The sequence below is a fragment of the Apus apus genome, chromosome 19 (assembly GCF_020740795.1).
Source record: "Apus apus isolate bApuApu2 chromosome 19, bApuApu2.pri.cur, whole genome shotgun sequence".
In the NCBI taxonomy this organism is placed as follows: domain Eukaryota; kingdom Metazoa; phylum Chordata; class Aves; order Apodiformes; family Apodidae; genus Apus; species Apus apus.
In genome coordinates this window covers 5689585-5716435 of record NC_067300.1, presented here as the reverse complement: position 1 = coordinate 5716435, position 26851 = coordinate 5689585, and the positions used below count along the sequence as shown (strand labels likewise).

General features: G+C 46.5%; 1 protein-coding gene across 16 annotated transcripts in view; it reads left to right on the top strand.

The window, feature by feature from the left end:
* Positions 1-26851, top strand: part of DNM1 (dynamin 1) — a 64996-nt gene that overhangs the window by 23820 nt on the left and 14325 nt on the right. For 9 of the 16 annotated variants that reach the window (XR_007891274.1, XM_051636433.1, XM_051636427.1 and 6 more), the window contains exons 4-15: positions 490-693; positions 1208-1306; positions 2022-2182; positions 3269-3411; positions 3496-3631; positions 4771-4838; positions 5645-5783; positions 13656-13742; positions 13929-13999; positions 14443-14494; positions 15648-15659; positions 16898-17011. Coding sequence is in view for 15 of the 16 variants with exons in the window: in XM_051636433.1 (XP_051492393.1) it covers positions 490-693; positions 1208-1306; positions 2022-2182; positions 3269-3411; positions 3496-3631; positions 4771-4838; positions 5645-5783; positions 13656-13742; positions 13929-13999; positions 14443-14494; positions 15648-15659; positions 16898-17011 (1286 nt within the window). In the remaining variant the exon portion in view is untranslated. Of the gene's footprint in view, positions 1-489; positions 694-1207; positions 1307-2021; positions 2183-3268; positions 3412-3495; positions 3632-4770; positions 4839-5644; positions 5784-8976; positions 9116-13655; positions 13743-13928; positions 14000-14442; positions 14495-15647; positions 15660-16897; positions 17012-26851 lie in introns of all 16 variants that reach the window. The other 7 variants (XM_051636430.1, XM_051636426.1, XM_051636437.1 and 4 more) reach the window with 3 other exon arrangements.

Below are 26851 nucleotides of genomic sequence, written 5' to 3'. Positions count from 1 at the left end.
TTAGGGTTTTGTTTCTCTCTCAGCAAGGCAATTAAAGTGTTACAAGGCTGCACATTGTAGTCCTTCAGGAGAAGGCCCAGCTGACTTTGACAGGAGCCTCCCTGGAATAAGAGTGGCAGGACTGAGCCCCTCAATATCAAGGACAAGTCCTAATGAGTGGAACCAACTCTTCCGACTCTCCAGTCTTTGTTATGAAGTGAAAAATGTACCATTGTGCCTCTGCTTTCAGTGGGAAGACTTTAAGGCACGTTTTCCCTAATCAGTGTAAAAACAAGTGATGGAAGGGAAGGGTAGTGAGGTGATTGACAATCATGACTAGTAACAACTAGCAACTAGTTCTTGCTATCAGTGACAGGAACCAGAAAGCTCTGTGCTTCTGTATGTTTGCTAGGCCCTATTATATATTTGAGACACTAGAGGTACTTCTTACAGACCAGAACATTCCTACCTCAATAGTCTCTTGTGCTATCTCCTCTTTCCTCTGTCTAGTCCTGAACCTGACCTTGGTGGATCTACCAGGTATGACAAAAGTCCCAGTAGGGGACCAGCCCCCTGACATCGAGTTTCAGATCCGAGATATGCTCATGCAGTTTGTCACCAAAGAGAACTGCCTCATCCTGGCAGTATCACCAGCCAACTCTGACTTGGCCAATTCTGATGCCCTGAAGATTGCCAAGGAGGTGGATCCTCAAGGTAAATATCTCTTAATTTAGCATGACATTACTGAACAGTGGCCTGATTTTCCTTTTACCTTTTGGTTGTGATTAGCCCAGTAGCTGTGGGCTCCTGTCTGTCTTGGGTTTTATCTTTACCAACACATTCTTCTGAGAGGTGTTAGTGAGTGTTAACAGCTACTGTGTTCAAATTTTTGTTGTTCCCCTTCTCTTCCTTTGTCCAAGCCCCATATCTAAAGAGGTGTAGGATTTCCTTGCCTTGTGTTTAGTCATCTTCATTCTGCCTGGAGAAAAACAGTAAAATCTGCACGAAAATCCCTCTCTGCTCTGGCATGGCATGTGTGTTTCAGCAGGATAAAAATGTCAGCTGAGCTTGATTGTTTTGCTCTCATGGCATCTTGGACATGATAGGAACTGTAATGTTTGAGTTCAGGAGCATTTTAGTAGCCAAGCTGAGCAACTTATAAGCACTGTGAACAGAAGAAAATGTTACGAGTTGTTTATCAAGTATGTTTGTGGTTTTTTTTCCACAGGGCAACGCACAATTGGAGTCATCACTAAGCTGGATCTTATGGATGAAGGAACTGATGCACGAGATGTATTAGAAAATAAATTACTTCCTCTTCGTCGAGGTGTGTTTCCTTGTGCTTTGTCCATTACCTCCTTCCTCTGTTTTCCCTGTGTAAGGTATCTTGGCCTCATTCTCTTCCTCTAGTACCTCCCATTCCTGCAACATCTGTTACAACTTGTGTTTAAGCCATCTCTGTTCCAAGCTGAAATCGAGAAGATTTGGGGAGCAGGGGTCAGTCATGTTTTTACTATGAACATTTTAGCTGTTTTTACTTTGATATGTAGTCCTAGCAGAAGCACAACCTTATGCTCCTATCTTTGCTTTCTCTTTCTTTACTACTTTTAATAAGGCAAGCTGCAAAAGTGGAACTCCTGTCTAAAAGGCTTCCCTCATCTTTTATCTAGTTGGCATTTCCATAGTATATCAGATGAAGTAATTTTGGACTGTGATACAAGCTGTGTGTAGCCACAGCAAAGTGCCTCTCCTGAAGACTGATCGAGGAGTGTCAAATGAATGAGGCTAAGACATGTTTTGTGACTGGGGAAAGAGCAATTAGCTAATTTTCAGTTGCATAGTCACTTCTGTCCTGCATACCAAAATGTCAGAACTTGGGCCCATTCAGAGGAAATTCTAGTCTTAGACTCTTCCAGTTAGTTCCCAATAATATATTTGCACTACAATTCCCCTTCTGCCGTGCTGCCAGCTGGGTAGCTTCCTTCTTCCTCTGAATCCTGTTTACATCCTTGCAACCATCTGATTTAACTCCGCTCTTACAGGTTACATTGGTGTAGTCAACAGAAGTCAGAAGGACATTGATGGCAAGAAGGACATTCAGGCAGCTCTGGCTGCAGAGAGAAAATTTTTTCTCTCCCACCCAGCCTACAGACACATGGCTGATCGCATGGGAACCCCCTACCTGCAGAAAGTGTTGAACCAGGTACTGCCAAGAACTAAGAACTGCTGCTCACTATGCCACCAGAATGGCCAGGCTGGCCAGCAGGGCTCTGCTGAGCTGGAAGAATACAAGAAAAGCTAAAGTTTGTGGCTGACAAACTGAAAAATACTTTAAATTCTTTTGCTGCAGTGAGAATGGTGAAGGTTGGTTAACTCTTCCTTCTCTGCATCATAAAAAGCACTTTGGTTCCAGGTCCTTTGACATGTGCCTGACTTGTTTCACTGTATCAGGATTGTGCTTGAAGGCCGATAGCAGAGCTTACTCACCAAAAGCAGAGCACTGCTTCATCCTCTCAGTGACACTGGTGCCAAATCACTGGTTGTTTCATAGCATTTACACTATCAGAATATAAAGTCCTTCTGGTTAAGCTAAAAATAACTTCTAAATTTCTAGTAGTCTCTGTACCTAAGAGTAAGCTACAAAGATTGATTTAAATGTGATCCTGGTAGTAATTTTTCCATCTGTTGATGCTGTCTTATCTCCTGTGTCACAGCAGCAACTAATGTAGCTTCCCTCTCAGCTCCATCTAAATACTTTAGTGGGTAATTACTTTATCTCTTCTTCCTTACTTAAATATTAATATTTAAGCTGGAATTTTCCACAGCTGTGCTCTCTGGAAACCCTCTTATAAACCCCCTTTGGGCTCCTTCCGCCTTGCTTTGGCACCTTTTATTGTTGAAAAAGGCCTCAACCACCACCTTGAGTGTCAGTGGTGTGCTGATCTGAAGACAGAACAGCCTTTTCCCTGGTATAAATAGCAAATGCTAATACTTGTATGTAAAGCTGTCCTGGGGCTGGAGGCAGCAAGCTTGGATGAATGAGAGTTTTGTACCAGACTAGAAGGTAAAACGAAGGTCAGGAATAGAGGGGTGCAATAGGTGGGAGTTGGGGAGGCAGGATGGACTCAGCTCATAACTGGTATCTGTCCTGGGATAGACTTTTAATTGGGACCACTCAGCAGGACTGAGCGCAGAAGAGAGGAACGTTCCTCTCCATTTTGTGTTGTGGAGGTAGCAAACTCTTCCCACCTGGAGGTTTATTCTAATCTTAAACCTTTTTCTTGTGCAGCAATTGACCAACCACATCCGTGACACCCTGCCAGGGCTGCGGAACAAGCTCCAAAGCCAGCTGCTCTCCATTGAGAAGGAGGTGGAGGAGTACAAGAGCTTTCGCCCTGATGACCCTGCTCGCAAGACCAAAGCTCTGCTTCAGTGAGTGGCCTTAGCTGCATGTCCCTCCCTAGAGACGACTGCTCAGCCATTGACTTCTACTTCATGGTTTTTATTTTCTTTCAGGATGGTCCAGCAGTTTGCTGTGGACTTTGAGAAACGCATTGAGGGCTCTGGAGACCAAATTGATACCTATGAGCTGTCAGGAGGAGCCAGGATTAACCGCATCTTCCATGAGCGCTTCCCGTTTGAACTGGTGAAGGTACTGCTTCCCTGGGCTGCTGAGATCCACTTTGTTACCTCTTCTGTCTGTCTCCTTTCTCCTCTTGATACCTTTCATTATCTGTCTTTCTTTTTGACTACTTTGTTTCATGTTTTTCCTTTTATCACTTTTTTACTTAATCTCCTTTACTGGAGCTTTCCCATAGTACAGACCTTTCCCTCAGTCCCTGTCCTAGTGACAGAACTTAACTTTCAGTTAAATGACAATCTATCTCTGGTTTAATTCCTAAATTCTAAATTAAACATGCAAAGTAACTTCTTTTAGCACAAACAATAGTAAATAAATGACTATGTCCTTGCAGATATGTTGTCAGAAGTACTTTGAACTTCACCTAGTATGAGTGGTGCTGCAACTTGTATTTCCTTGATCCTGAGCACCAATCTAAAGCTGCTCTAGTAGATTTGCAAGAAGTAGAAAAGAGGATGTAGAAATACCTGAGACTAGTTCTTCCTGTCCCTTATCAATGGCCTAGAGGTGGGAACGGTGTAGAAACTGTTCTACTGTCTTAACAGTTGAAGAGGATTTTTATTGAATTATAGTTTTTATTGGATAGTAAAGTACACTAACCTGACCAGAAGTAGTATGAAAAATCTTTCTTTAATGTCAGTCGCAACAGACTTGAGAGCCAAATCACTCCACTCCTGGATTTTCTACATTTTGCTTCCTTTTTTGCATTTGAACAAGATTAGGCCTTTTCAGTGCAATATAAGAGCCTGCGTTGTATTGGATAATACATCTTTTAATGTAGATTGTAAATCTATTTGTGGTGTCCAATGGAAAAACAGCTGTCAAGACCTCATGCTAAATCTTGAGTGACACCAGTTTGTTTTAGAAAGCCACCTAGGACTGCACTCTTATTGCTTTATCTCAGAGAAGCTCCTTGGGAGCTGCTGAGGCTTGGAACATGTAACTGTAGGTCTTTAGCTGTTCAGATTCATCCAGGATGTCTGCAGTGGCAATAGAAGCTTTATGGCTGGGCTCTGTATCCAACCCTTGAGCTAATATCTCATTTGTCACAGGATTGTGCTGGCATGGGACCTCTTCTTGTGCTGTTGTGTGTCCTGGGGCTGTGCAAAGAAGTGTCAGGCACTTTCTGATAAGATTCTCTCCTGGTGCAGATGGAGTTTGACGAGAAGGAGCTGCGGCGGGAGATCAGCTACGCCATCAAGAACATCCATGGTATCAGGCACGTATCACGCTAGGCAGAGCACTGGCTGCTTAGCCTTGTAAATACCTCTTGACCTTCTCAGTGGAGTTGAAGACTTCAGAGGTACGGTAGGTCAGACCCAGGGGAGGGATAACCTCCTTGGACCACCCCAGTGACTTGAATCTGAGAGTAGGGACAATCATCCAAGTCAGTTTGCTTTTTCTTCCCATGTGAGAGTTGCAGAAGCCTAAAAGGTAAAACTGCCTTGGTGACCAGACACTTTCTCCCTCCTGCTTGTCTGGACATAAGAAAGGATAGAAAGAGGGATTCAAGCCCACACTACTCCTTCATTTAGTTAAAACTAAAACATTAGTTTTCACTTTCTGCCTCCATACTAACCAACAGTTAGTTGTTCAGAACTGTGTACCGAGAGGTGCTGAGCACCTCCTCCCCTAGAGATCTGAGGGAGCATTGGGGTGCCCATCACCAGGATCCCAGTGGTCCCAGGATGTAGCTAGTGAATATACCTGTGTTGCCCTCAGCAGAGGTTAGCTGTCAAAGCACAGCCCCTGCCAGCCTTTAGGCCTGGTGGCTGAGGTGTAATAGTGATTGTCCAGCTGGGATCCATTTTGCCCTCAGCACCTTCTTTCTGGGAGGTGCCAAGCATCCCCCCTTTTCCATGGACTCTGGTCAGGGCTTGTCTGAGGGACCAGATGCTCCCCAGCCCTGTGTGCTGGGTTTCAGTGCTGACAGTGCCTGCTCCAAGATGTGTGTGTAATGCTGTGACATTCTCCTTGCCCCTTTTCCCCCCCCTGCTCTGTCTTATCCCCACCCTGGGTGTTTAGAACCGGTCTCTTCACACCCGACATGGCCTTTGAGACCATTGTGAAAAAGCAGGTGAAGAAGATTAAAGAGCCTTGCCTGAAATGCGTGGACATGGTCATTTCGGAGTTAATCAATACCGTTAGACAGTGCACCAAGAAGGTAACCAGAGGCAGCATGGAGCTGGCACCCTCCACCTGCAGCATTGTGACCTGGGCAGGGACTTGCCTGCAGCCACACTCGGTGTTTCTGGCCACCTCCTCAGCATGACTAGACCTGAGCAGCACCAGCCTGGGGCAATCCAGCCCCACACAGGACAAGCCAAACGGGATGGGAAGTGCTGTGGGACCTGGACAAGGGCCCTGCTCCCTGGAGGTTTTAGAGCTGAAGGGTGCTGGAGATGTCCCTGCCACCCCTCTGTCTGTAGCATGATTCCTGATTCCCTCTAAAACCAAGGGTATTTCTTTTGTGCCACATTTAACTTTAAATTTAAAGTATCTGGGTTTATTTTCCAAGCTAGAAACTGGGATTTTAATTATGTCCCCTCTGGTTTTTAGTGTGTTAATCCCAGACTAGCCTTTGGGTGCTGATGGAGGGATATATGAGGCTGAACTTCAGAGGCTGCAGCAGTTCTAGCTGTGGGGTGGATCACAGGGAAGCGTTCCTGTCGTGTTTGGCTTGGTTTCTGGTTGGCTTGGTCCAAATCCTGCCCTGGAAGAGCAGCACATGGCTGAGAAGAAGCAAGTTAGAAATGTCCATCAACCTTTGGAGTGGTCCTGTCCTCAGAAAGAGGGCTTCCGGTTTTGCCCTTTGGTATCCATCCTGGTATTTATTTGGGCAGAGGGAGGGAGGGAACCTACCTTGATTCTGCCCTTTGAATATGGCAACTTTTGTTTCTGAGGTTGGGGTTGAAAGGCAGCAAGATAAGAAGAGTTGTGCTGTTCCTCTCAGCCATGGCTTGCTCTTTCAGGCAGAGCTAGGTGCTGGTGAAAAGGCATCTCAGTTAGGATGATGGTATGGGCACTGGAGACTGGAATCACCACTGGCTATTCAGGTGCAGGTAAATGGGCATTGCAGGAGAGTCTGACACCCTGGCTCTGCAAGGGTGGGAAATGGTGCCCCAGTGGTGATACTTGTAGAAATGCCTGGTCCTTAGGGCCAAGAACCTCTGTAGAAGGGCTCAGGCATGCAGGCACATGCTTTGCCCCCCAGGAGAGACTGGGAAAGCAAAGTGGATGTAGCAAGAGGTTGCTCAGGTTTCTAGAGTGCTGGAGGAGCTTCCTTTTTCTGTCTTGCTGTCCTCTCTTGGGGTGTGTGACTGTGGGGAGCACCCAGAAAATTGCCATTAGAGCCTGGCGACAGGTAAGCACAGGCCCTCGGGCTGCCAAGTATCCAGAGTCGCCTGCTAACTGGATCAGAAGGGCCCTCCTTTTTTTATGCCCTCTGAAGCTTCTCTTGATTTGTTTTCCATCCATCAGTTGCTATTCAGAAATCTCCCTTTCATTCTTTCTCTTTTCATCCTTCCCTCCATTTCCCACTTCATTGTTTCTTTTTGTTTCCTCTTTTACTGATAATTTCAGAATAGATCATCTGTTCTGACAGGGGCAGGTTCTTCAAGTGATCAGGTGGTGGGTACAGCAAGGTGGGAAATAAGGGAGAAGAAGCCACAGGGATGGGGGAGATGTCACCAACTCAGGATTAAAGCATTCCATTTTAGCTGAAATCCTACTGCTGAGAATTTGGTTGACTTCAGAGCTAGTTGCTCTGTGTGTTCTCTAGTAGCCATGGTTACTATTTTGTATCTGAAGAAACAAAATGTCTTTCAGGTGACACTCAGGTACTGGAAAGGACTTAATTTTTTAAATTTTTTTTTTTTTTTGTGCAGGGCCCCCAAATCTGGTGGGGGAAACTGTAGATTGAGCTTTGCAGGGAACTGGATTAGTAGAAAAACTGCTGAGTCAGAGGATATGAACTGGACTCTGGAAATGTCCTTGCTTTGCTCAAAAGGGATGTTGTTGGCACCTTGAGAGAGGCCCTTGGGTGAAACTGAATCCTATAAACATATTCCAGCTCATTGCTGGTTAAAAGGCAGACTAGTTGTAGGTCCTATAATATGTGCTGAAGAGTGTTTTTAATACTGGTGTTACTTGGGGTCTTGCAGGTGTTATCCAGTGATGTGGAAGATAAGATGAAGGCGAAAATACCTGATTTATATGAGGTGGTGGTTATTTATAGCTACCCCTGGATTGGCTGTTAGCTGTAGGCAGCCCAGGTTTGACTTTTATCTGTCCTTCCCATGTCAAGGGGACACTGTCCCCTTGAAAGCACTTGCAGAGCAGTAACGCCCTGTGCTAAAACAGGTGACTCAGATTGTGTAACAAAGAGCATCCTGGTGGATGCTCCAAAGTGTTAAAGATGTGCTGAAGAACTTTGGTGCAGTAGTCTTGAATTGGATTCATCTTGGCCATATTTTAGTAACTTTAGTTTCTGTGGGCTTCCTGCTCTTTCATAGTGGAGGCACTGAGTATACAGGCTACTCACATAATGTCTGTGGAAATTAATACTTCATTATAGACCTCAAAAGGCTTGTATTGGGTCTGATGCTGCAGGTTAGCTGGGGCAGAATGGATGCTTTGTGTAGCTATGGATGCCTTGTAGCATGTTTGCATTTTCCTCAGTCCTGAGTGCTTCTGTTCTTCCTGGGAAAATTAATGTTGCAGGAAAAGAGATGAAATCTGCTCAATAAAGGGAGCAGTTTGTCTGAATCCCTGAAATGGAGAGACATCCACTCAGTTCAGTTCTGCCAAAGCAAGATGCAAGTGGCAGATCTTTGCAAGTCTCAGTTTGGCTCCTGTTCAGGCTTCCTGCAGCTGGAATAAGGAGCACATGAAGGAGTGATAACTGGTGGGAAGGGGAATGCCTGAGACAAATGGAAGTGAGACATGGTGAAGAAACGAGGCAGTGGTTCACTGTGGCAAGCAGCTTTGTCTTAAAATTAAAAAAAAAAAGAAAGCCTTCCTTCAGGAAGAGATCACTTGATCCCTGGGGAGTTCCATCCATTCATCTTGCTCCAGGCAGCTCACCATTTCACTGGCCCAGCTGCTCCTACCTCACCCCCCTTTTCCATTTCCACTTGCCTGTAGACTCTCCTGATACTTGGCAGTGCACAGGCCGCACAGCGATGCTCACTTGGTTCAATAAACGAATGGAATGAACCAAAATCTCACTTCTCATTTTGCCTTGTTTTCTCTCTTTCCCCCTTTCCCTTTCTTCTCTTTCCTCCTCCTTCCTGTTCTTTCTCTGCTTTGCTTTCTTCTCCCCCGTTGCTTCCTCCCACCCTGCCCCTGCCATGCAGAACGGGTCTCTTCACGCCTGACCTCGCTTTTGAAGCCATAGTGAAAAAGCAGGTGCAGAAGTTGAAGGAGCCGTGTCTGAAGTGTGTGGATATGGTAGTGAGTGAGCTCACATCCACCATCAGAAAGTGTAGCGAAAAGGTAAAGAAACCAAAAAAACACCAAGCAAGGTCAATGCCCAACCCCTGCCCACGCACTTCCACGCTGTTTCTCCACACACAGCCCAGGAACTCCAGCAAACCTAGTGAGAAAAGATGCATATCAAGATGCATCTAAAGGAGAGCAGCAACCTGAAGGTGTAAGAGCAGTTTAAAAGCAAGCTGAGAGGAGTGGACATCAGCTGATGGGCCCTTTAGCTGAGATATCCAGTGCATTATTCTAGCATACTCTTCTCCTCTGGCTCAGTGACATTCATCTCAGTGTGGATCAAACCCTTCACAGGCCCCATTTGCTGTGCCACCACCTGCCCATTTGGAACTTCAAACTTTTTTCTGGAACCCCTTTAAAAAAATTCAGATACCCCTGAAAAAGATAAAAAGCCAGAAAAAGACCTTGCAGCCCCTTGCAGGATGGTACTGCAAGAGGAGTCCAAAGTCAACAGAAGATCACTGTCCCAAAAGGCTTGGGGAAAAGCTTTTCCAGGCATTACGCTCCTGCATCATCCTCCTGCTGATCTCACTCCATGGACTATGCTCAGTGGGGAGGTAGTTTGGATACTTTCCCTTGTAGGATGTGAAGCCTGAGGGCAGCAACAGGTGGAGAGGGAAACTGCTCTGAGTGATGTTGGAGGTGTCAAATACTGCCTAGAGGCTAGGGCAGGAGTGAGCTTGTTTCCCAAGCTGGCTTCCTCCAGGAGAGGGCACCACATGCCTCCTTAAAAAAAAAAAAGGCAGATGTGGCAATTAAAGTTTGCCAGTGAGGGGCCAGAAATGTGACTGTGGCACAATAGAAGAATGTTCTGGAAGCTGAGGGCTGTTTCATGGGTTATTTTAGGACTTGAAAATTAAAATCGCCTTTTTTTCAGCGTTGCAGCCAAACTTGCCAACATTTATGCAAACTGGGAAGGAAGGGAAGATAAGGATTGGTAGGAGTGCAGAGTGAGGGCAAGAGCTGAGCTAGTAAGGTCTGATTGTGCTTAGATACATGGAGCTCACCTTCATTTCTGTGAAGGAGACACTTTTGACATGCCCTGAGCTCTGCCCAGTCAATTTCTTGCAAAGTCCTGCTGTTGCCAGATTGTAGAAGCTGATATGGTGAGGCAGAGTAACTCTCTTCCAGCCTGTTTCTCTTGTGGTGTTTTTTTATTTTTGGTAGGTTTGATAGCTTACGCTGTGTTCTGCATCTGGCTGGAGATGTTTGCTCTGGGTGGTAAGGGAGTAGGCTCATTAAAACCCCTAGGGTGTTAAATTCCAGTTTCTCTGTTGGACTGTGTCATTAGGGTGGCTGGATACTTGCTCTGTGGATTTTAATCTGTGATATGGTGGAGAACCCTATGAAGATGTCCCAGCAGCAGTGGCACTGTAGGAGACTAACGGCTGTAGTGAAGCTGGAGAGACCAGGGAAGCAGATGTTAAAGGTGGAAAATAACAATATGAATGAAAATATGTAGCCATAGTACTAAACTATAAAAGGAAGGCTGTAGTCATGCTTAAAGTCAAATGTCTGCATGTAGTGAGGAGGTTAATCTTGCCTATGTCTCCCACTAAACAAGTAGAAGGCAACTGCCATAGACCCCTTTAGAATAGCAGCCAGGCTGAGGGGTTCTGGTGGCATAAGGTAGTACAAACACAAAGACATGAGTTAATTTATAATATTTATCTTGCATGTTACAGCTCTAACTGCTTGACGTGGACAAGAGCATGTGCTATTTTAGAGGAGGCATCTGGAAAAGGCTACTTTAGGACTGATGCTAATTATAAGGCAATACCCAGCCTGCTGTGTTGTGGTCTGATGCTGCCTTTCAGATGACAAAAAACAAACCTTTAAACTCACTTGAAGTCCTGTGAGGCTCCTTGAAAGGAAGGCTGCTTGGGCTTAACACCTCTTGAATTAGCTTAACAGTCCTGTAGCCTTGGTTTGTTGCTGTCCTGAAATGTTGTGTTACTGTTTGTGCTGTCACAATTATTTCACCCCAGATGGTGAAGAAACCTTTGTAAGTGCAGTTGATAAAGCTGCATAGAGGGAATAATATGAGACTATCAATAAAGGGCACAGAAGGTGGCAAACCCATCTGTTTTCTATAGAAGTACAGCTTTTCTGTATGAAAAGACTTGCAGTTGTCTTTCTTGACTACTAGAGAAAGCTGAGGGCTGAAGAAAAGGTGGCTGTTACAGCTTTTCTCTGCCTGGCCTGATTCTGAGCTGCTCCTAGTTGGTGAAATGGACAGTAGCTCCAAAATCAAAGCTGGTATAAGTCCTTATGTTTAGGATGATGATGTTCTAGCCAGTGTTTTTCCAAAAGCAGGAACCTTCTGTGCCAGACTGCACTGCAGTATCTCAAGTGCAGGAAGGTCTTGCAAGTCAGCAGCCCTTCAGCTAAAGTTTGATCTCTGTGCTGGCAAGGGCTCTTGGAGTCTGCCAAGAAGAGAACTAAGGAACATTGGGACAAATTGGTTTTCAAAGAGGGCTGTAAGCTTGTATTTTGATTAAACAGGCAAATGCAGGTAAAACAGGATTGAAAACCCACTTGAGCTGGGGTGTGATCCCAGGCTGACAGACTTAACCCCTCGAAGGGTCGCCTGCTCTCCTGTCTTTCAGAGTCATGGCATTTCTGGGTGCTGTTTGTACTGCTGGTGGTAACTCCTTGCCCCTCTAGGCCCTATTGCATGTTCCCTGGTGGTGTGATGTGCTGTGTCACGTCTGTCCTTTCCTTGCCCACCCTTGCTTCTCCTGTGCATGCTTGAGGCTGGAAGCTCCTGCATGGGGACTGTCAATTTATTTTTTGCATATGGATTTGCTGGATGACCTGGGTTCTGATTAAATCACAACTTGTTTTGCACTCCCTGTGCATTTGTAATGGTTGGAAGGGGGGTGGTGGTGGGAGATTTGATGTGGTTTTTTGTTTGACTGTTTTGCTTTAATTTGAAGCAAAGAAGCTGAGACTTAGTGGTTTTCCAACTTCCTGTTTTTCTGTTTGACATAACTTACCCATCTATCCTTTGCCAACCCCCCAAAAGAAACAGGAAGCTTTGCCTGTGTCTCTGAAGCAACCAGCTGCCTGAACCATAAAGATCATGGAGAACACCCAGTTTGTGCTTTCAAGACAAGGTGGTGTGTGTGCGGGGAAGTTCTACTTGGTTTTTTCCTGCCTCTGTTAGGGTCATTAGTGTTCAAAACAAACCACACTTTTGAAAATAGGCAGTGTCAAAGCTAGTTCTCAATTTTAGTTCCAGGCTATTGCTACATGCTTGTCTACAAGGGTGCTAAAAGGGTTTGAAACTATTTGTAGTCAGATGTTAGGAATATTGGTGCTGGTTAGTGTTGGATTTGGCTTCTAGTAGTGATGCTGCACAGTTTGAGCCAGTTCCTTCTAGCATGTTATAATTGCTTATGTATACAGAGCGAAGGGCCAAACCAGCTTAAGAAGAAGCTTTTGTTTAAGTTGGAGGAACAAAACAAATGCTGTACAGCTCATAGGCAAAGGATACTTTTTTATACACCCCCTTGAGGGGATATACAAGACTGATAACTAGAAAATGCTGTTTGACATTATAGTCAAATCAGAGGTAATATTAAAAAAAGTTATTTCACAGGGGACAGGCCTAGTGGGGAAGAAAGGCTGGATCTTGGTCTGCAGGATTAATTTAATTTGACTGTGCTGGGCCTTACATGAGAAGCACCCAGTGCTGGTGAATTCAGTAGAGGCTTTTGATTCTAGGCAAGTGGGTGGGTGCTGTGTGAAAACCAGAGGGCTTCATGGGTGCTGGTTTTGGACATGTGTCTCATGTATGATTGTTGTAGATAAAAGTCCTCTAATTCTCTGGCCTGGAAAGGATTCCTTCCTCAATAATGTGGCAAAAAAGTGTGGTGTAGGTGTGATGTGAATATAGACCTCAGCTGTGGGATCCTGCCCCAACACAGATGGAGAGTGGGCAGAAGGATGCCCAGGGCACAGTGTTTCTTGAAGATGTGTGCCCTTGAGTTGGTCAGATATCCTCTGTCTCTGCTAGCAGATGTTGGAGGGGGTCAGATGCTTTCACTTAATGCCTCAGCAAATGGGGATTGAAATCCACTTAACTTCCCAGGGAAACTTCCCATAGGATTTAGCAGGGCATAGCGACGGGCCACTTACCTGTTTAGTCTGACAAAATGAGATGCTGAACATCTAGAGAAACTGTTCACTTTAGTGGGAAAAGCCCAACAACCAGTGTGTTCACATCTGGGCTTTGTCCAGAAGCTCATGCCAAGAAGAATGCGGTGGGTTTGGAGCAGGTCTCTGGTGAGGCAGAAAGGTTGCTGCAAGAGTGAAAAGGGCTCTTTTTGTGAAGCCCAAAGCAAGAGGGAATTACCATTGCCCCCAGCAGACCTCCAGGAACTTGGAAAATTCTGTCTGCAAGTCCAGCTCTCTAGATATTTCCTTAAATACCTGATTGCAGGGCGTATGCATGCATGTGTTCCTGTGGGGGCTGCTCCCCCCTTTGCGCCTCCCTTTCCCATGTGCACGCGTTTTCTCTCTCCTGCAGCTCAGCCAGTACCCTCATCTGCGTGAGGAGATGGAGAGGATTGTTACCACTCACATTCGGGAGAGAGAAGGCAGGACCAAAGACCAGGTAGGGGGATCAGCAGTGTTTGTAGGAGGGGGAGATTGGGTGGGATGGGAGACACCTGTGCTGGTGGGGCCTGAGCCAAGGGGTGTTTGGCTGCAGAGGACTGATCAGACAAGCAATGTGCAGGGCTCTGTCTGCCCCTGCCTATTAGCAGGGTCAGTCACTAATGTCTGTGCCTCTGTTTGGCAGGTCATGCTCCTAATAGACATTGAGCTGGCTTACATGAACACAAACCATGAGGACTTCATTGGTTTTGCCAAGTAAGCACCCATATCCTATTGCATCCTCTTCTCTGCATGTGTTTCTTGTGGCTCTGTCGTGTAGCTGCTCCAGTAAATGGGTTGCAAAGCCCTGGTACAGTTGCTGTGGTCCCAAAGTCTTGTTCAGCTCTCAGTATTGCTTGTTTTTCAGTGGCAAGGCTGGGGAGGAGAACAGGGATGTGTAGAAGGGGGAGTTAAAATACTAAGGTTGTGTTTGGGGAAAAAAAGCAGAAGCTGTGAAGAGTTTGTGACCCAAGTGTGGTTCAGGTGGGAGTGAGAAGAAGAGCAGACCAGGCTGAGAGAGCAGACGGAAGTAGGTTGGGTTATCAAGGCTTGGAAGCCTGTGGTGAGGGGCATGAACTCACTGTAGCAGTTATCTGATGGGAGCAGGATTCAAGTGATAGAGCCTTAGGGGTTTTGAATGTCTCTGCTGTTGTTTGCAGTGCTCAGCAGAGGAGCAGCCAGATGAGCAAGAAGAAGGCAGCTGGCAACCAGGTAGGCCAAGTTCTATCTCCTTCACTGCTGCAAGAAGGACATGTATGCTACCTGGAACCCACCACGTGGACAAGTGCTGGGCTGGATGCAGCAGTGTCCTAAGTTGTTGGGTTTTCTCTGCTCATCAAACAGTTTACACCTGGAGGACAGTGTCTTAGGCTCACTGCAGGCAGGAAAGGCTGAGCGTGTAGCAGCAATCAAGGGAAAGTGTTGTAGAAGGAAATATTTGATCATCAAGATCTGGTCTTGCTTTTCTGGTAGAAATCCCTATCAGTGTTGTGTACATTTGTTTGTTCAGCCCCTTCACTAACTGTGCTGGCCCTCCTCCTGAAGGGAGAGGTACAGAACACTAGGTCTGAATTGTTACAGTACAGAGTTGTCTTCTCTAGTTGTCTTTCCTATCTTTCTGGAAAGGGATATCATGAGAGTTTATGGACTGTCTTCTGGAAAACTTCACTGGAAATATTTAAACCTCTGTACAGGGAGACAAAGGGTGATTATAGTTATTGTTGCACTGGGTATGAGAACACACCCATGGGAGAAGGCAGGAGAGGAGGTGAGGAGTTCCCTTCTTCCTTCAGAAACTGTAGGGGTGTACATAACAAAAAAGGGAGCAATGACATTGTCTTCTAGATTTGCTGAGGACATGGCAAGGCTCTCTAGGCTAGAAGATCTTGGAGAAACAAAGCTTTATAAGCAGCTTCATAGAGAATGGAAGCAAATGTTTTTTTAGTCTTTTTAAAGACATTCACTCCTGACATCCATCCTTTTTATAACATGTTTGATCACCTTTCTCTGTACATAAACATGCAAACTGTTTCAGTGCTGTTGGCAGGTAGGTAGGTCAGCAGGTTGGGCTGGCCAACCATCCATTTCAGGGGATCTCAGAGCCCCATCCTCTGCAGTACCTCAGAAGAACTGGGTGTGCAGGTGCAAAGGGCAAACTGCATAAAATGCTTTGGCTTTCCTGTTGGCAGACTTTATTTTGGGATGGGGTTTGCTTTTTGTTAACATCTGGGGTCAAAGATTTAGTACCAGCTTCCAATTTATTTTATTTTTGAGCCTCTCTTCTGCTTCAGCTTTCCTAGTAACAATCTCTCCTCTCTTTGCTCCTCTCCTGCTCTGCTGCTGTTGCTATGGTTCCACTTTGCAGGATGAGATCCTGGTGAGTAGAAGGCCACTCAGCAGGGTGTGCTAATGAACATTAATGTTGCATCTGGGAAGGCAAGAACAGTGTAGAGACAAATTATTCCCTCTGCTGCTGAATGGGTAGAGCAGGGCAGCTGGCACTAGGCACAGGTGAAGCAGAAATGAAGTGAAAAGGTAGTATGGTGAAGAAAAATTCAGAACTGCTGGTACATCTTGTGAGTGGGTGGAGATAAAAAGCAGTAATCCAAGGATGTGTGGTTCTGTTTCACTGCCCCCTCCTGTCCACAGAGAGAACAAGACTATCTGGAGCTTAACGGGAGTCATGAGGTGAAGATCCAGTGCTCCTATGTTCACCTTTAGAGGGTAGATCGACAATTAAAAGGATTTTGTATCTCTAGGGCAGCTGCTCAGAGTGCAGTCACATGGTTTTTCAATGCCAGGTCGTTTTCAACAAGCTTGTCCATATAAGATACACACACATCATGCATGTGGATGTTTCTGAGTGTTAACAGTGCAGTAATACATAAAAGTGAATGCATTTAAGCTGATGCAGACTTGCATTTGATTACTGCATGTGTGAGGCTCTAAACCAGCACTTGGTGAGTTGAAGTTCCCTAGAGAATAACAGCCTGGTTACGTACAGAATAAACTTAGTGACTTGTTTTGCCCTAAATTAATGTGACTAGTCAAATACCTGGTATGATGAAGTTCAAGGTACTAGTTCCAGATGCACCATTTTGTTCTGTTATACTTAGTGTCTGCTTTTTACTAAACTCAGTTCTCTGGGTTGCTTGACCATCCTTCTACTTGAACTGGTTTCCCTGCCCCCTGTGTGGGGTGACACACTCCACAGATGCAGTGTGCCCAAAGGTGTGCTGGTGTCCAGGTTTTCTCTAGGCTTGGCCTTTTCTGGGTGTGTTGCTGTGATTTGGTGCTTGTAGGTTGTCTAGTGTCCAAGGCACTCTTGATGCAGCTCTTCCTGCATCTCTTTCCTCTTGGCAGAGGGTGTAATGCACAGCACTGCCAGGTTCCTTCCTGCATCATTTTATACTATACTATTCCTGGCCCTTTCAAGGCAAAGACCTTCATTGGCCACTTGAGTGGGGGGCTCTTCTGGCAGCAGCAGAGAGCATGGTGTTCCTTGTCTTTCCATACTACTCTTGTGTGTTGGGATATACCCTCTGATCTTTCCCCTGTTTCCTCAGCCCAGGCTTTTAGGACCCTTGTTAATGCTCTCTGCTTCCACCACTTCAGGTTATCCGAAAGGGCTGGCTCACCATCAACAACATTGGGATCATGAAGGGTGGCTCCAAGGAGTATTGGTTTGTCCTGACAGCAGAGAACCTCTCCTGGTACAAGGATGATGAGGTGAGTAGCTCCACTCAGACTTGAGTCTTGGGCATCTGATGAGGACAACCCTTCAGTTCACTGGGTGTTACAGATGTCTTATGAGTCCTGTCTGCAGCTTGTGACACAACCTGAAACTATCCCTGGGCCATGTTCCTGTGGTCTCAGCACCACTGAGCATTTCTGAATTGGTGTGAATGTGGCTTTTTTGATGCTTAAGGAGTTACAATCTATGCTTGAAGCTCTGGCTCAGCAAAAAGCTGACAGACGCTTGGAATGAATTTCACCTTTGTCTCGCTGCAGGAGCTTGTGATCAAGGGGGTGATAGGTTATTTTCAAGAGTTGGACTTTTTTTGGTATTTGTGGGGAAGACATGGTGAGTTTCCTGAAGGAGCATGGCAGAGGTTATTGTGCATCTCCTGGTCACAAGAAAAAAAACCTCTCCTTTCTGAGCCCAGCAACAAGAGCTGTGGACCTGAAGCTGCAGGTCAGGTGCTGACTGCTGCTGACTTTGAGTAAGTTACTTAGCTTCTCCAGGATTCAGTTATTAAACCTGCAAAGCAGGAATGTCTTTTTAATGCTTCCGCATTGAGCACACTAGTTAACATCTTATTTGTAAATTTGTTTCACTTGTGAATGGTTGGAGTACTGCTCATAAGTACAGTGATGTGGTAGAATATCACTGACAGGAACATGGACCTTCTCTATAGAGCTGCTTGTAAATCTTGAATATTAGGAACTCTGGCAATGTGCTGTGGTGTCTTTCTGCTTCAGTGAGAAATGTTATAAGTGGACAGAACTGTTCCAGCTGAAAATATCATTGTCAACAATGTGCTGCACCCTGTGCAAGACAAAGGTAGATAATTGTCTTTTCTGATTACCTGGAAAAGAGAGAGAATAGCTGGATGGTTTGGTAAGAACGTGATCTAAATGGTTAGCCCCACTTAATGTGCTGGGGGGTGAAAAGTGCCTGGTATGATGTAGTCATGCATTGAGTCAATCAGGGTTTCAGATAACAAACTGCTCTGCCTCTCGTTGTGGTTTGTCCCCCCAGGTGTTCTGAGGCACATAGTGTGCCTTGGAGCTGCAGCTAGGCCTGGCTGCCTTAGTTGGTATCAGTGGGCCTGTTTCATTCTCTGCAGGTGGAAATGATGACAAATATGGTGATGAATCAGCCTCTAAATATCACTTTCTGCATGGAGACTGTGCTGTGCTGCTATGGATGAGCACGCAGCAATTTCCTAATTAAAGAATCAGGCATTGAAATGTCTTGCAAAATCAGTGTCTCTCTGCTGTAAGATGCCTGTCCTTTGTATTCAGAATTGCTTGGGGAGGCTTCACTTTCCTCTGGGTTGTATATGGAGGTTGAGTGGTTATAAACATCAAGTAGTTTAATCAAAGCCAGCTGCTACATCTGTATTATTGAGATGATCAGAACTCCCTGTTCTTCCCCAGAGAGTGGGAGGGAGGGCTGCAGTGTGGGGATGTGTAAACTGTTGATAGATTCCAGTTGCCTGAGATGGGGATTGGACCTTCCTTCCCTCCTGAGGGAGGGCAGCCTTGGGGGTCAGTAGCAACTGGAGGTCTGTGCTGTGTTTCCCTTCTGCATAGCAAGAGGTAGAGCTGCCTAACCTAAACAGTTCCCTGCAGCCATGGTCCCTTAAAAAGAGGAGAACCAGTGCTGATGGGATCTGAGCTGTCTCTGAAAAAGGAGCCTTTGTCTTCAACTGAGTGGGAGCAAGGGGGAAGGGAAGCATGTTTTTATTTGCTTCCTCCCCAAGTTCAGCTCCTTGATCACTGGCTGTTGTGAGTGAGAAAAGAAGCAACGTCTGCCTGGACTCTGTAGCTGAGTCAGGCTAAAAGTTGGTGCATTTAAGGGGCAGACTGAAGAGCCTTGAACATGGGGATTCCCATCCCAATCCTCAGTCCTGCATGGAGCTGGCTCCATTCCAAAGAGCTGTCCGCAGTGTGTGGTCCTCTGTCAGGCTCATCTTTATGTCCCAGAGCTGCTCTTCTCCACCAGTTCAGGAGGACTGATGGTCCTTCACAGCTCCTAAAATGTTCTTGTATGCTTTTAAAGGCTGTATGCCATGATCTTTCTTCATGTAAGCTCTGGGAGGAAGGGGGGGAGGCTTTGTCTGCCCCACCCTGCACTTCTGTGGGCTCTCTTGTCCCAGTTCCTCTGTGCTCTGGCAGCTTTCCAGGGGGAACGAGGAGGGAGCTGAATCTGTCTGGTGTGGATGGAAGCGCTGGTGCCAGAGCTGTGGGTGACGATGGGGGAAGGAGCAGGGTGAGAAGGTGTGTGGTGGGGTGAGGGTGAAGGCACCTCTGGAGCTGAGAGGAGAGGGGGGACAGCGTCTCCCTGCCCTGTTTTGCAAGCCAGGACCCAGTGTCTGTGGAATGAAGACATCTGGACCCCATTAGTGAAATACCAACCTTTCCGCAGTGCTGGCTTGTTTTTCCTCTGCCTCTGAAGAGGGGAGGTGAAACTTCAAATCTCTTAAAGGGCCCAGCATTACATGTCAGCGGGGATATGTGGCTGGTGGTGCTTTGGAGGGGCCTGAAGGAGTGTGCTGAGGAATGGGAGGGGAAGGGAAGAGCAGGCCAGGCGGGGGTGGAAAGTTGGCTCCCCAGTTGGCCCTGCTTCCAGGAGCATGTGTGTGAGCTCCTGGGCTCTGTTTATCTTCCTGTCTCCTTCCAAGGAGTCAAACACTGGCTCCATGGAGAGCAACCCCACAGAAAGCTGGCCTCCCAAGACCTGGAGGGCCTCCTGAGGTACCTGCACCTCCTGAACCCTGTGGGATTATGGGGTGAGAGGTGGGGAGGAGCCTGCTCTTACTGCTGGCAATATAGAGCAAGATTTCCTTGCTCAGGGAGGCCACCGTGTCTCCAGGGCTGGAGCTGCAGCGCAGCACACAGACTGTCTGCTCAGCAAGCGCTGTGGTGGACGACATGATACAAGAACTTGATTTGATTAGTCCTCCTGCCTGAATTCCTTATGAAGGGAACAACATCCAGTTCTCTGCAGGGCTTTCCCGCCTGCTGGAAAAGAGGGTCTGTAAACTGGGATAGAGCTGCTGGTGGTGGGGGCCTTGTAGGCAAGATGCAATGAACACAGTGCTCAGTGGTTCCTCTTTGTAATGCTTGCTGCCTGCTGGAGGGGACCCCTCTGCTCCCTGCCCTGCAAGGGTGACTTTCTGCTGGAGTGTGACTGTGCCACTGTGTGCCAGAGTGTTTGTGCAGCTGGCTAGATGGATGTATCTCCTGTTTCCTCTGGGAATTTGTGTGAATGTACAATTCAGATGGCACCTCCTGTCCTTACTCAGGTAAATGAAGTACTAGGAATTTGGGGTGTATGAGGTGACATGAGAAGAATCTGCCCTTATTTGCTGGTATGAAAGCCTTGATGTGTTGCATGTGGTGTCAGTGTGCTCGGGTCCTGGGTGGGTACAAGAGGGGTGGGCACTTCCAGGTACATGGGGGTGCTTCATGTTCTTCATGCATCATGTTGATTTCTGCTGCATCAGTTGTGTTTGAGCTCTTTGTCTTCGTGGGTTCTCCTTGGCTTGAAGTACAAAGGTATTCTCTCCTGTCCTGGGGAAGGTGTGACCTTATTGTCACTAGATTTGCTGCTTGTTCTCTTAACTGGCAATGTCTTGTACCCAATTCTAATTTAAAAATAAATACATTGATCAATACTGAGATTGTTTCCCTTGCTGCACACACATGCACTCCCCCCTGTTCCCACCCCCTCCCTTTCCTCCTCCACAACAGTCTGTCCTTGAGGCCCAGCTCAGCTGGTAGAAATCCTTTTGTCTTTGATGCTCAGGAGTCATCAGAAACTTGCTGTGGTGGGTCTGGCTGCAGCCAGGTTTTTGCATCCAGCTTGTTCAAAGATCATAGGAGCAAGTCTGCTCTGAGGTTCTTCCTCTTCTGCTTTCATACTGCTCTCAGGTGCTCTCTGGAACATGTTCTTTATCTTCTTTACATGTTCTTTACATGCTCTGTGGACCTCTTTCATTGACTTGTCTATTTTTTACAAGTATGTGTTTTTTCATGGATAGTATCTTAATCAGTCCTCATTTATGCTTTCACTCACTATTTGTTCTTTTCCAGACAAACATCAAAGCAAACCCAACTTCCAGAGCATCCAAACCTCCAGCTTTCAAACCTCTGTGGGTTCTTCTTTTTATATTAATGACCAGCATTCTTTACAATATGAAATCCCCATCCTTCAGTCACCTTTCTCTGCTTGATCCTGCCTTCTCAGGTAGCAAAGCAAAGTGCAGTCACAACTCTGCCAGGCCAATATGTCCATCTCTGCATTTTATGGCAGAGCTGAGCATGTCAAACACAAGCCATCCTAACCACAGCCACCCCTGGGACAAGGGCATGAAGCTGAAAGGAGTAAGAAGAGGGTGAGAGAGATGGAGGAGATAAAAGAGGGTTGTGAGGAGGCTGGTGAACAGGCAGGTAAAAGTGATCATCAAGCATGGCTCTGAAGGGTTATAACCTCCCAGGCTGGGGGCGAGTGGCCTTTGCATGCAGCTCTCCCCCCTCTCTCCAGGCAAGTCCCTCTGCCGTGCAGGTGTTGCCGTCCCCGTGCAGCACTGGCACTGTGGTGTATCCCAGCACAGCCTAACCAATGTGCAGACTACTGTACAATCTTGTAGTCCTGAACAGGTAGTCTGAACACTGGGCAGACGGAGTGGAGCCTCTGCGGTCTGCTCTCCGGCTGCCAGCAGGTCATTAGTCCTTTTCCCTCCCTGCTTTTCGGGTGGGGTTTTGAGGGCAGAGATGGGGTGAAAGAAAGTCCCAAGTCCTGGTTGAAGAAACATCCTCCTCTGGCAGCTGGAAAGAAGAAATGTTGCTGTCTTGCATGTTTCCAGTTGGAAGTGAACTTCCAAGCTCATTCCTCTTCCAGTGCTGGTGTCAGGCTGGTAGCTGGTCTCCACCTGGGGTATGCTGCACCTTTATAGAAAGAGATGGGGAGAAAAAAGTAAAATCAGTTACTGCTGTTTGAGGAGGAAATACTGTAAAGTTTTGGCTGTCACCCAGGTGTGCAGAACTTGTTGCTTCATTCATCTCCTTTTCTTCCCTGTGGAGCTGTGTGGGAGGGTTCCCAGGCCCCACAACCCTCATCCCGTTCAGTCCTGTAGATCAGCCTTTTGCCTGGGGTCCGGAGCAAAGCTCAAACAGGACCAGTCTTTGCATCCAAGCCCTCAGAAGGGTCCTTTGACCCACCTTGGCCAGTTGCCTTTGCAGCTCACCTCCAGCTACTGCAGGAGCAATCCACATTCCCTCTTTTTTTTTTCTCCCCCCACTATGTCTGGCATTGCTGAGCCTCCCTCCCTCCTTCTTCTGGTTTTTGCTCCCTCCCTTCTTGCTTCCCCTCTGTCCTTCTGCCTCAATTGACGTGGCAGTGGAAAGCTAACTAGACTCGAGGGAGGAGCTTGCTGGCTGCTGGGAAGGCCGGAGGTTGGCAGGAAGTGAGCGGCTGACGGATGGGGTTGCGTGGGGGAAAGGAAGGTTTCCAACCCCGCATGGAAACTTGAGGAATGCTGTCGCTTTCTGTGGCGCTTGGCTCCCATCTAACGATTCCAGATGTGAGAGCCCTGGCCTGTGGGGCTTGCTCCAGCTCTTCCTGGTGCTGCAGGGATAAAGAGGGTTTTGTGTGCGTCGCGTGTCTCCTTTCCAGGATCCCCTTTCCTTGTGAGCAGGCTGGTGGATGGTTAGGATTTGTGGTGAAAAAATAGCACTGCCCAGAGCTGACCCTTTGGCTTTAACCATGGACTGGGGAAGGGTAACCAGCCTGCTCCTTTGCCTCATCAAATCGGGTCACATACTCAAGGATGGTTCATCCTTGAGCTGGTACAGGGATGGGGTGGGAGGAAGTGTCTGCTTGTCCTCTGCAAAGCTTGCTGGGCATTGCTGTGACCTTGGCTCACAACAGCAGGGTTTTGGGTACTGAAGCCTGTCTTAAGCTACTGAGTTTCTGCAAGTGCTTTCTCATACACCCTCTGATGCCTTCCTAGTGTTGCACTTAACTGCATCTTTAAATCTGCATGTTATTTCAGCTAATGTAAAAATCTTTACTTCTGTGCAGCTGAGTTGATTATCATAAGCCAACAGTAATGGTTGTAATTGATCACATGAGTCCAGGCCTAGTGTCTGCACAGCTTTTGAACTAAATCAGCTTAAAATCTTAGAATGTGGTGTTTAAGTTAAAGCAGTGTAGCCTTCTGATGCAAACAAGCCATTACAGCTGCTTTGCATCTCAGAGCAGTGAGGCCCTGTGCTCTGAGGGTAAAAGTTAAGTGACAGAGGTGGTCTGTGTTTTGTAAAGATGTTCTCAATATGCATGTGTGTTGTGGGGTGACCAAGGCTTCCTGGAAGAGTCACAAGCTCAGAATTTCATTCTCTTAGCAAAGACAAGAAGATGAAAGTGGTTGGTGAGGTCTAGTTTGGGGTGGTGGTTCAACCTCAAATGCTCAGGTAACTTGCTTTCAAATACTCCAGACTGTTTTTCAGAGACTTCCCTGATCCTGTAGTGTGCATATGTTCATGCAATATGTTTATTGTAAACTAGGATGTTAGTATTTTTCTGTTTGAGTAGAGTTTTGTTATAAGAGTTTCCAAAATGCTGTGCATGTGTTTAATGCGAATGATTTGACTGGAACTCCAGTCTCCTCTGGGGCAGGTTTGTTTACCCATAGAGCTTTACATCTTACAAGAGGAAAGGAGATTAAGAGGTTTAAGCAAGACAAATGTCTCCTAATTTCACATGGCCACCAATTAAAACAATGGTAATGCTCTTTCTCCCATAGCCACAGACTTGTCTATGCACAAAAAGAGGTGTTTGTCATAACAGCTACAGGGAAACCTTTAATTAGTTTATTTGTGCTTCAAATGCAAACTGAGATCTAATAATTCTGCCAGTTACTTTCTTGTACTGCGAGTGCCAATTTCCAACCTTAGGGGGGCCCACACATGCATCTGTCAGCTTCATTTCACATGTATCCAAGAGCAGGAAAATTTAACTTGCTGTTGAGGCAGACCAGTTGAACGGAGGAAATGCTTGGAGTCAGGCTGGCTTGCTGCCTGCTGAATGTTGTGAACTTCTTGCAGGTTATTGCCTACAGGGTAGCAACAGATAATTCAGATGATAGTGCAAGCCATTGCTGTCTCCTGCCAAAACTAATCTGTAGAATCTAGCCACAGTGAGGAGGTGTGTAGCCACAATACAGACCTTGCAACATTAGGCTGCAACTGCAGCATCTCTTTTTTTTTCTTCCAGCTATTGTGCTTCACATCCCACAATTGGAAGGGCTAATGGATCCTGGTCTCCTTCCTGGCCGTGTGTATTTTCTTTCTGTGGTAGATGCAGAGTACAGAGCCATATGGCTGGATCGGCACTGTGCTGGGGGCGGGGGAGTAATCCCCTGGCTCTCACCCTGCCTGTGCAAGCAGAGCTGGCAGCTCTCTTGCTGCAGCTCCCCCTGCAAGCCTTGTGGCTGCCCCTGCGAGCAGCAGTCCTGGTTAGGGGTAGCTAACCCTGTGCCTACAGCATTCCCTACCCAACACTGAGCATCCATGTTCTGTGGTGTATGGCCAGGCTAAGGGCTTCCTCTACTCCACTGCCTCTCCTTGGCCTCACGGTTCTACAGATTAACTCACAGCCAATGCTGCACATTTTACATAATGTACACTCTGCAGCTGAGAGAGAGTTTTGCCTGATTTTTTTTTTTTTTTTCCCCTCTTATAGATGAAGGGAGATAAACTATGAGCAGCATAAGCCTCTTGGGCTCAGGCTGAGGGCTTTGAATGTAGTATTTCACAAACTGCTTTCCCACTTCAATGTGTGCTGGCTCCATTTTCTCCCCCCCTCCAAGTCTGGAAAGCTAGAAAGAGAAGCCCTTTTCCCCTCTTGGCCAGGATGCTATTCAGCCATAGCACATACTGCCAGATTGCTAACATATGGGCAGAGGACTCAGCCAAAGTTTTGAGAGGCTCAGCCCTTGGCAGCTCATTCCACACTTTCCTGTCTCTGCATTCAGGAAATGAAGTCAGGGTGTTGATATAAAACAGGCTGGGTTGAAAACTGAGAAGCTGGAAAGAGTGAAGTGGGGGACAGGGAGGGGGCTGTGGGAGGAGATGGAGAGTGGCAAGGGCTCCCTGCAGTGCCCTGCACCAGTGTCCTCCATTTGTTGGCTCTTGCTACCTCAGAGGCAGGGGACTGGGATTTTGTGCTGGCAGACAGATGCACACATCTCTCCTCTGGTGCATGGATAGATCAGCATGCAGAGATAGTGCTGCCTTGACCATGCAACAGTGTTTATCCAAGAGCTTGGGAAGGGGGTGAAAGTCAAAACTCTGGCAAAGAGCATGTGTTTCCATATCTGGGACATGGGATTCCCTTACCTTTTGACTTCTTTTCCTGAAGAATTACTCCACTGCTAAATTCCTATGGAATGATGTGGTTCTAATGCAGAATGGTTTTTCTCAGACAGCTTTAATATCAGCTTGTTGTTGTTCTTTTTTTTTTCCTAGCCTAGAGACTGTGGGATAGATGCAGAGAATTCCAGATAAGTGAAACTGCAGTGAGGATGGTCTGACTTGCCTAGGGACTTAGCAGTTGGAGTACTTCACTTCTAGGTCACTAGTTCAACCTAAACTAGTGTAGTAATAACCCAAAGTAATAGAAAGCTGGAAGCTGTGGCTTACAGAACCTAGGTGTTCTGCAAGGCTCTGAGACCACCACATGGCTGACAGATGTCCCATCACAAAACTGCTTGCCCATATCTAAGCTAGACTGATGGCTGGTATTAAAAAATCCAGGGAAATTAGCTTGGAAGAGCTCTCCTGCTTTCATAGCCTGCCATTTTTGAGAGAGGAGGAGGAGTTTGGCAGCTCTTATTTTCTAGATACTGATTTATGGGATATTCTTGTTGCTTAAATTTTGTAGTGGACAGGTATAGTTTGACCTTTGGGGTATGTCTGAACCCTGTAGTGTCTGGTATCCTTAGCAAACTCGGGTGATTAACTGAAACTTAAGAGGATGTTGGGGTGAACTCGGCATCCTCTGGAGGTTTGAGCTCATCAGTTTTGTCATCCTTATCTGCTGCCCTGCCCCGTTTCTAGCTAGCTCTTCAGGATCTCTGCTCACTGACAGTCTTTGTTTTCCATTCTTGTTTCCCCTGAGAGCAATCATGTTCTGTTGTTGCCAGCCAAGAAAGGTCTACAGACACACAAGATGCTCACAAGAGGACAGTCACACATGCATGCTTGCACACACAAGGATGCTGTTTCTGTTCCAAGTCTCGGGTAGCTGCAGCCTGCCTAGAGCAGACCAGTGCGATGGCTCCCTCTCTTGTTGTGTTGGGGTATAGTGCCCAGCTGGAAAAGGATTATTCCAGATGGGGACCTTGAACCAAACTCACTTCGGTTAATTAGCTGTAGATCCAGGTTGGAGACTAAGCAGGCAGAATGATTTCTGACTAAGTTTCTGAGTGTAAATCTAAGCGTAAAGATCAAGTTGGTTTGTTAAAAACGTGATACTTAGGGTTAAAAATGTTGAGGTTGGGTTTTGGGTGCTTTGTTCTGTGTTTAGCTGGATATGTTTTGTAAGAACCAGACCCCAGAGGGTTGTGGGTGCAGTTACTCTAAAATGAGTCCCTTAAAGCTGCCTGAGGCTTGTCAGTGGAATTTCAGGCTGTTTTCCAATACTCACTGAGCAGTAAACTGCCCATATTGTTTGGCCTTCTAATCATTCAGAGCATGAGATTTTCATTAGTGAGCATAATTACTTGACTTTACCAACACAGGAGGCCTTCAGGTGACCTTGCAGTACCCTGTATTATT